Below are 10,805 nucleotides of genomic sequence, written 5' to 3'. Positions count from 1 at the left end.
AAAAATTATAAACTAAGAAATAGGAAATAAAATAAGTTCATTTGATTTCATTCATGATGATTCAAAATAAATACTACACTTTAAAGCTATTCTAAGTACTTCTTAATCATCCATGTCGCTTAGTCCTAATGGTCCTAAGAATACTCTAGAAATAACAATTTAAAATAGTAATTAATATAAAATATTAAATAATATATTTTGGTTATTATTTAATAAGTTGAAATATTATAAGCTCTCTATCATTAACAAACTCAAACCCTTATCAATGAGCTAGCATGCCATGGACAAAAGACAATTATCTAGTAAGAATCCAACATATTGCTTTAATCTCAAATGAAAGTGTCATCACCATGTCGACACATTATTCTTGAATAAAAGATATAACTATATTTAAAATTAAAACACTTATCAAACATCTTAATCACTTGTTAGTTGTCATTGTGTAAAAAACTTTCTTGCCATGTTTTCTAAACATGTCCAAATTAAATCCTTCAATTTTTCAATAGGTGTTTATGACCTATTATCCTTACATTAAGCTAAATGATTTTTTTTTTATTTTATAATATATTTGATCCAATTATGTTATATGTGTTCTTTTATATATAAATACTTGTTGATTGTATTAATAATCGACTACATTATACTCTTTAGTTTACCAAGGATGAAAATCAAGCATTTTGTATTCATGTTCTTTCTTTTTGCACTAGTTTTTATCTCTATTATGGCAATTGAGCCATCCAAAGATGAAGATCAATGTATATATAAATTGTACGCACAATTGTTTTTTTATTTTTATATATATTTTTAAAAAATGTTTGTTGATTTGTAGTTGGTGCAATAGAAGAATCCAAAATAAAAATTGGAATAGATGGTTGGAGAAATTGGGGAGGCTGGAGTTCAATAGGAAGACGAAGAAATAATGGTGGAGAAAACAAAGAAGGTGGACAAGTTGGAGTTGCAAAAGAAAAAGGTGAACAAATTGAGAGTGGAAAAGACAACAAAACTGAAAGAGACGATGAAGATGGACACATTGGTGGAGATTGGGATTTGAGAGGTACGAGAAGTTGGAAACTTTAATGAGACGACTTTAACACAAAAAAATGAAGAGCGTAAGGGATCGATATCCATGAAAATCAGAGTTTGCATGTGTGTAATATATTCCATGCAACTTGTAAAATTAAATCATGGTCTTTATCTTACCCCATACCTAGTTGATACTAAAATGCACATCTTTACCTAAATTAATATAGATTTACTGATATCCTTTGTAAGACCCGTAATTTTAAAAGTACATAAATATTTTAAATATAATAGTATATTCTTAGTAAATGATTATTTGATAAAAATAAATAATACTGATATCAATGAGTTTTCGTTATCTTCAAAATATTTTAAAAATTTTATTACAATAGTGATTCACGATAAAATGTTTCTAAAAATCTTGATTTTCAATTTCTTTAACAATCCACAAATTCACAACGATTATTATAAAAATGAACTCTAATTTTAAAAAAAAATTAACCATAGATTTACAAAATTATTTATGATAGAATTTTGAAATAAAAATATTTTTTTCGTCAAAATGAATTTTCGATCGCTTCAACAGATGCCTGTTTCGTCCGCATTAATTTTTAAAACGACCTCTATTCGTAAGGAAATTTCAACTGTGGAATCACACAATTATTTTTGATATATTAACGAAAAAATAATACTAATAATAGATTTTTATTTTTTCTAAGTCAATATTTTTTAGAATGCAATATAGAATAGCCAGAGTTTTTTTATTGGCGAAAATGATTTTAGACATTTTTATCAGTGTGACGTAACATCGTAAATTACACCATTTGCGATGAAAATTATCCAAAAAAAATATGGAAACGAATAAGAGAATATTCATGATAAATTTTTAATGAGAAGTGACAATTGATGATGGTGTGGTTTCTAGTAGTTGAAATGGAACTTAATAAGAAACATAAATATAGAAAATTTGTATTGAAAAACGTAATAAACACATTAATTATCAACTTTTAATGAAAATAATGCACAATTTCTAAGAATTTTTTCCCACATTTAGCTCATAACATGTGCATGTAGGGCACATGTTAGCATTACCCAAAAAATAATAAGGTAATTGAATGGAGAAAATGTTGCGAAAAATGGTAATAAATAAGCAAACAAAACAAAATTTAGACCAACTATTTGCGATGTTGTAGTGATTAGACGGATAAATGGTAAGGACATGGAAGACCTATTAAAGATCTATATAGTTACGAATTGGAATGCAAAGCATGTCACCATATTTGAACTAATTGGTTCATATATTGATACTTTGAAGTGTTATGAGGAACTATATGAAGTAGTTAAATTGATATTAAAGATTAACATTGATTCTCATAATCCTCGTGACAACATTAACATATTATAATATTCAAGACTATAATGCTAGCAAATAACATAAAGTTTGTAGAGATGGACCAAAAATGAAATGTTAAATGCAAAATGTATTACTCAATATAGTATGATTTTTATTAAATGAAGTATGCAATATAGTCACCAATCGTTAGTTGGTCCAGTGGTGATTGGCGCTGGACTTGGTAGGGAGGACCACAGTTTGATCCCCCGCAACTGCGATCGGGAGGGGGCTTGACCCACTTGATGCCAAAGCTGATCCCCCGAACCGGACTATACCTGTGGTGACAAGCCAAATAAAAGTATGCATTATAGTCTTGGTGTGTTACACACTTGTATATAAAAAATTTTGCACTGCAATTGTTATGAATGAATATGTTGCTTGCATTTCTTAAATAGTAGTGTATTGGGGCCCTCAATTCATCAATGTATGCATGGCCCTCTACATAACATGAATATTAAATACAATGACTTTCACTCTCCCACATGTAGTGTATTGGGGCCCTCAATTCATCAATAGGTTATAACATACTTATGTGTTAGTTGTCTGCATGTTAAAGAAATGCTTGATATGTTCATAAGTAAAATATAAAACGTACATTTATCATGTGTTTGTGGTGAAAAAAGCTCAGAGGATTCATCTGAAGGGTTGTTTCAAGGAATAAGCCATATTCAAGCCAGAGTTAGGGAGACATTCAATGATCCTCTACTGGATGTTTGCAGCAGTGACTCTGATAGTGATGATTCAGGGGAGTAATAATACCTTGAGGTATATAGTTGGACCAAATAGATCACGAATGTAAAAATAGCTCAGAAGAATGTGCAGCTTCGTGGTCCTAGAACACAAAGTTTCCACAACAGTCGTTGTGAACTACTTTGACATCGATCTTATACCTACAATGCAAACATAATTCACGGTTGAAGCATATTGTCTTAAAATAAAAAGAGTTGGCTATGTTTTAAGGCACCAGTAACCTCCATATCTTATCTTTTGTTCGATGTCCATCCCTACAAAAAAGGGTGGCTTGTCAACCTTTGCAATCCGAGGACATTGATGACATGCCTTGTAGTACCAACAGCGGGGGGGGGGGGGGGGGGGGGGGGGGGGGGGGGGGGGGGTCTATCAGTTTGTTAGTTCTTGCAACTATAATGCAGAATTTGATTTGTAGATAGGAAACACATATAGAGTTAGGTCAATATAAAATAAACGAAGGTTAAAATGAGTTAATCATAAAGCACTGTCTTAGACCTCAGGTAACTTGACAATATGATCATATGGAAGTTGGACACCTTTGAAATAAACTTTTCATAAGGGGTGAGCTGAGATGTTGAATATTGTTGTGACCATTCAACGGTGTGGGTGCTCAAGCTGTTTAAGGATTTCTCCACACTTTGCTCCTTAGGCAACTTGCAGTTGTGGCAAATTGAATGGTAATAGGAGTTGAATGTATAGGTCAAAAATTATAGTCCACACGGCGTGTTTATTTTATAAAGACAATATCTATCAAGAAATGCTTTGATGCCAGGCATATCATCATTGATATGGATCATGGTAACATTGTAGGTGTTTGTTACAACAAGCAAATACTCGCCTACAAAATAACAGTATATTTAAATGTGGAAATGTTAAAAAGGGGAAGAAAACACAATGATGAACATTTAATATTATTTTCAGGTATGGAGAACAACTTTTTTCCTTAACTTTTGTATACTGGAGTAGAATTACCATTGGTGTAAAATAATGTAGTTGTTTTTATTTGTAATCAAAGAATTCTAAAGCATAGGCTTCCCATAAGATACAATGTAAGGTGTTGTAGCTATTCAGTGAAACGAAGAAAGTTAGAAAAAAACTAAAAGATTAACCGACCAGTAGTTTGAAGTGATAATATTAATAGTAAACATCATACCCAGATCTTTCAAAACCAAGTTTACCTGAGCCTTCTTGCCCTCTAATTGAGACTGGGAGTATCCAACTTCGTCAACCATACATATGACATCTATGCAAATAAAAAGCAAAAAGGCATAGATAACATAGTTGAGCATGAAAAAGGTATCAACAAATGAGGTGCTATATAAACAATAAGCAATATCTATAAGGAGATTCTTCAGCCATTTACTTGAAATAATATCAACAAAAGAGGTGAAGTTAATGACCTTATCCGGTATGTTGTGCTTGTCAACATCTTCTATGGTTGTCCCACCAGTGAATTTCAACAAATAATTGCGGTTGGTAGGTCTAAAGATCAAATCATGTGGCTGAACTTAAAAGTTTGAGATGGTGCAAGTCATGTTAACTGAGAATGCTAAATCAAAAGCTTGCTTAAACATTGTTGGAACAACTACATAAATATCATGATCATGTAACGTGTTAAGAAGTTATAGCAACAAAGACACAATATTTCCTTCAAAAGTAAATTGATGTATTATGTAACACCCTTATAAGTTCATAACGGCAAAACATCATAAGCAGATTACTCACCCGACTGCAACATGTTTAGATTTTCAGAAATCATTCACCAACAGTTACAAAGATACAATCAAATACATCACCGTGAAATAACACTGGAAATCTTTCAATCATGTTATAACAACACATATACAAATGCAATGACTCTAAGCATGTGGTACCAATCATGGGATTAACCCCTCTCACCGATCCAAACAACACCGCGATACGGCTACCGCCAACTCACTAATTCCACACAATGGGAATTAGCTACCACTTATTCAAACACCACTGGGATACAACCACAATATGATTATGAATGCATGCACAACATATAGCAGACTAATCATCAACACCGATCAAGATGAACAACATCTTCTTAATATAACTCACCGAAACAACACCGAATATAATGCGTTCATACTTCAACACCATTCAAATAATCACATTATACACAAATCACATCGAACACAACAATTAACATATCTATCATGTTGTCACAACACCGTCACATTGTCATATTTATCAAGCATGCACACAATGTACAACTCATCATAATAATTTAAAATCGGGAGTTCAAATTAAAATCGAGCCACTGCTCGTTACACCATCTTATTATAGAAAATATTTAATTATCTTTACAACGCTCAAAATGGCGCTTAAAACAGATATACGGTTTGAAAGATATGAATTTTTAAAATAATTTTTCAAAAAGTGCCAGGTGTAACCGGTTACAGCAGGGAGCGTACCCGGTTACGCCTTTACGTAACTCTATTCGCTATTTTCAAAACGCAGCTATAATCGGTTACTGCATGGAGGGTAACCAGTTACAGTACCTAAAAATGCCCAGTTTCCTTATTTTTCCACTCTGTAATCGGTTACAGCCCCGCTGTTACCCGGTTACAGCGTACCCAGTAGCAGAAAATCATATTTTTGACAACACTTTCACATCTCTAACTCAGTCCAATTCGTACCAAAATTAATATACCACTAAAACAACACCAATGCACACATTATACTACCTTTCTAACATGTATTGGGGTTACCTAACATCAAACATACTCTATAATCAATCAATTTCATCATTTTCATCCAATCTACATCAATTATCCCAAACCCCAAAACCTAACATACATTCATTTGAGATACACAACCTACATAATCAATCCTATCATTATTAAACGGATAATATAGGCTAAAACGATTAGTCACCCCTTACCTTAGCCAAGTTCTTGAATGCTCTTCTCCTCTTTTTCTGCTCTTTCACGTTCTTCTCTTCTTCTCCTCTTTTTGCTTTCTATTTCTCTTCTCTCAAATTCCTCTATTTTATGAAAATAAAATAATTTAGTAAAAAGGCCTACATTGTTAACACCTCCTTTTTACTAACCACCACACTGGCCCAATGACTATTTCCATAATTTTCCAATAAATCACCAAAATTCCAATCAATCCAAATAAATAATTTAAATCCCAATTAAATTAAATAATATAAATTATTGAGTGTTACATATTATACATAAAAAATATAACAAACTACAATATTCATACAATCTATCAAAATAACATCAACATAAAACGTAAAACATAACAACCATAAACAATGAACCTATGATAAAAATGACCACTGTACATATTAGGTAAGGTGAAAAAACCAGAATTTTAAGCTTCAAAATATAGAACAATATACCTAAAACCATAAACACCATAAAAGATATTCATGATTATGGAAACATCCGTATTTTATTTCTCAAAATGCAGACTAAATATTTTATAAAAAAATATATTAAGTAAAACATATAAGAAAGACTTTCGAAACTCACATATTTGTCTACAACCACCATCTCAAAATGCTCCTTCGAAGTTAAAAAACAACTCATTTTTGTGGTGCGAAAAAAATATCTATTGCAATATGATTATATTTTTACTATTTTTTGATAAATTCTAAGGAAATGAATTTGTACTTTTGTTACTATTTTTGGTTAAAAATAAATTATTTAAGTTACTAACTATTTCCTCAGTATTTAACTATTAGCTTTTTCAACAATTAATCGTTTATATTATATACAACTTGAAATCTTTTGGAAAACATAAATAAATTTAGAAAGTAACGTAAATATAAATGAAACTCCTTCGAATTTTTGTAAATATTTAATAAAGATAATTTTAAAGATTTTTATGGTTATAAAACTTATTAATTGAAGATAACTTTGTCTTAAAGTAAAAAATAGCCAAAGTATAGTTTGATGGACATTTAGGGGTGTATTTTTGAAGAAAAACCAAACTAAATCTTAAGTTAAGGGATGAACCGGATGACACCAATGAGTTTACAACATCGGACTTCGTTCTAATTTAGTCCATTTTTGGATGAACGTGCATGTACAACTGACCGACTCCAGTGCAATTTCTTTTCTTACAAAAATTGTAATCATAAAGGCATCTCTCTATTTTTATATATTTTTCAATAATAATAAGTATATGTTCATACCTCTACTTGCTTTATATCTTCTTGCATGTTTGAGGATAACTAGTTGTCAAGGTGAATAAATGTTTTATATACATGCATAATTTAATGAATGAGATAAATTATTACACATGTATATGATATATTATAATGTTGCATATATGTTGAAATGCATATGCATATTGGGGAATCATATGCTCATGCATTTCATAGTTATGTGGCTACTAGAGAGGAGTCACGATGTACACATAAGAGAGGTGGCACGGGGTGCGTGTCCGAGAATGGAAACCATCTTATCCCAATGTGGATCCTGAGTCTGATTGATAGTGTAGATATCATCACCTTAGTGTCGCTTAATCATGAAGCGATGCCACAACCCTTTTTGGAGGGATTGAAATTATATGCATTGACATATAGACAATGCATTAGGAAATGCATTTTAATGATGCTGTATGCATTATTTTTGTTAGTAATTATATACGTGTGTTAGAATGAGATCTATAGCTCCGCTCTTGTATATTTTTTATTTTTGGATTAATAACCCTTTTAGTGGATGTGTGGGCTATACGCCATTAGATATGATGTTTTCGAGGAGATACGAGCTACCAACGTCGAAGGCGACATACTTCACATTTTTAGATGAGTGGACTGAGACGTCCTAGGGGTTTAACCTGACCTCAGGATGAGTCACATTCATCGGGAACATACTCAAGACCACATTAGTAGCTGGCATGGATCCTGAGGCTACCTTATCCCACAGGACCACCAACTTTCGAAAGCTTACATGGTCATCTCCATTTTCATTTTTGGAATGATTGATCAATTTGAACTACTGATCTCTTCTAAGGCCTCACCTAGATTGTCATATTCCCCCGACGTGGATGGAGAGCCATTTTTTCATGTGGTGCTAGATACTCATCTAGACTTACGAATGTCCCTATGACTCCTCAGGATTTCAGTTGTGAGTTCTTTGACGTGGATGAGATCCCTAATATTTCCCAATCACATGTGCCATCCTTGGAGTTAGACACTAGTAGGGTAGAGGGAGACGATACCTCTAACCCCTCTAAGGATGATTATGGACGTGACTATGATGAGGGTGGCTCTGATCACACTCTGACTAGCGCATATAGCAAACTATGTGGAGTTAGGGAGGATGAATAATATGGATATCATCAGTTTTCGATCAACTTAGCTCGTGAGGTAGAGTTTGTGGACGATAGGAGTTTTGATATTAGATGGCGGGCGCCATGTGACTTTTATGCATGGTTGGAAATTTTAATTATATTACTCAAATTGAAGTGTAGCAAGAACAATAACAAAAACTAAAAAATATGTTTTAAACTCTAAAATATTAATATTATGGTTATATGTGATGTGCATGTTAATATCTTCTAAAGGTTTTGATGATGACAACTGAATAAGTTCCAAATGAAAGAACTAATCAAAGTTAAATCAAGAAGTAACTAAAGTTGAGTAGTTGTGAAAGCTCGTCAAATCATATGATTAATATTTTATCGTTTAGTCTGACCACTTAAATGTAAATGAAGTAAGAGTAAGTCTTGCAGTACTAAGGCGGTGCACACACACATAATATTTTTTTAAAATCTTTATCTTTTTGTCAAATTTTTTTAAAACCAATACTGAAAAATACTTAATCTATTAAGAATTTTTTTGATTAATTAGGAAAGCAAAATTCAATTGTCTAATCGATTAGGACCTTTACCTAGTTGATTAGGTTTGTTTGTTAATCAATTAAGTTACTTCAATGATTATGGTTTTTTATTGTGGCCTAAACTATGTTCAAATCGATTAGGAAGCGTCATAGCTCTTGGATTATTGTCTTTTTGAGTCATTCTTTTTCTTATATAAATGAGGAATTTCCTCACTTCCAAAGACATCAAATTTCTAAGTTATCAACTCTTTTATCTCTCTTATTCTCATTATTTTATTAGTTTTATTCACTATAAGTTGCCTTAATGTTGATAGAGTGAAAAACTTTATCAGAGAATTATGGTGTTTTAATGTTGTGTTGAATTTCTTTATTTAAAAGCATCGTCTCTTGTAATCTTTTTAATATATTTTAAGGTTGCAAACTAAACATATAAAAAGTTTGATTTAATGTTATTGGGATGAATCTGTGTAAAAGCTCAAGTTATTTGTGTGAGGTTGTTGGGCTGATCCTCTACAAAATTCAAGTTTTTGTAAGGTTGTTGGACTGATCGCATGTAAAAGCTCAAAGTTATTTTTAGTTGAAAATCTCAAGAGAAAACTCTTAGAGACCAAAGTAGGCTTAATGGTTTAAGGTTGAACCAGGATAAACTCTGGTTTAATCTTTCTTACTTTATCTCATTACATTTTTGTCATTTATCTTTTCTATTATTTATTCTCCGTTTCTAATATAAATCATTTTAAAAAATCAACCAGTTTTATAAAAAAAAAATTAAAATTTGAATACCACAATTCACTCTTTCTTGTGTTTGAAGTCATTTTTTTCAAAAAAATACAATGAGAAAATGAAAATGGAATGATTATTTATGAAAATTTTCATGTTCTATTTTTATAAGAAAGCCAAATAAATCCACATTAGTCTGAAGTAGATGCATTTTTTCTATTTTTTAAAGTTGTTGATTTATAAATCATCAACAACTTATTTACAAATAAACGTCGTTGCCAGGAGTTGAACTCTGGACCAACAACACCCTTAACTCAATTAACAAGTGTTAGTTAAACTACCCCACCCATCCCTCAGCTGATGGGTAACACAACCATATTGACAAATACATGTTAGGTTGTGTTACCTACTGGCTTCACCATTCTAATCCTATTTTGGGATTCTTCATTTTTGTCATTCTATCATTATAGTTGTGTTGTATCAACATTATGTTGTATTTTTCTTTTTGCCATATTTTTTTTACAAAATGACACTATTTACCCAATAATTTATCCATAATATTCCTTTGATTGATTTTATCCTTAAAATTGCCTTAAATTTAGTATTGTTTCTAGAAATCATAATTAAAGAAAAAGTAGTAAGAATTTCTAAAATTAAATTAAATTCCTTAACTCATTCTAGTTTTTGAAAACAGTATGATAGAAATTATGTAATTTTAAAAAATGTTAGTTCTATGTTTCCACTTCATTTAAGATAAATGATGATTTATATGTGTGCTTATCATTTCTTAGTTTTTCTCTCTATGTTTTAGTTAATATATGGTATAAGAATAATTTGTTATTATTATACTAACTATTATGGTTCTTCATATAGTTTAGAACAATATTTAAAATTAAAGAAATGATCAAACATCTTAATCTCATATTAGTTTTTATTGTAAGAAGAATCTTCTTACCTCGTTTGCTAATCACTTCATAATGTAACCCTTCAATTAATCAATAGGTAACCTATTATTCTCACAATTGATTAAATTACATATATTATTATATCTTATTATTTGATATAATTTATTTAATCAAGATATTTTTATTCTT

At 31.0% G+C, this 10,805-nt stretch overlaps 1 protein-coding gene across 1 annotated transcript; it reads left to right on the top strand.

Annotated features, from left to right (window-relative positions):
* Positions 1–646: 646 nt before the first annotated feature.
* LOC131625120 (uncharacterized) lies at positions 647–1,354 on the top strand. Its single transcript, XM_058896012.1, has 2 exons — positions 647–755; positions 830–1,354. The coding sequence occupies exons 1-2, from the start codon at positions 662–664 to the stop codon at positions 1,075–1,077; spliced, it is 342 nt and encodes a 113-aa protein (XP_058751995.1). The 5' UTR covers positions 647–661; the 3' UTR covers positions 1,078–1,354.
* Positions 1,355–10,805: the final 9,451 nt, after the last annotated feature.

The sequence above is a fragment of the Vicia villosa genome, unplaced genomic scaffold, assembly GCF_029867415.1.
Source record: "Vicia villosa cultivar HV-30 ecotype Madison, WI unplaced genomic scaffold, Vvil1.0 ctg.000189F_1_1, whole genome shotgun sequence".
NCBI classification, from domain to species: Eukaryota; Viridiplantae; Streptophyta; class Magnoliopsida; order Fabales; family Fabaceae; genus Vicia; species Vicia villosa.
This window is presented reverse-complemented; position numbering and strand designations above follow the sequence as displayed.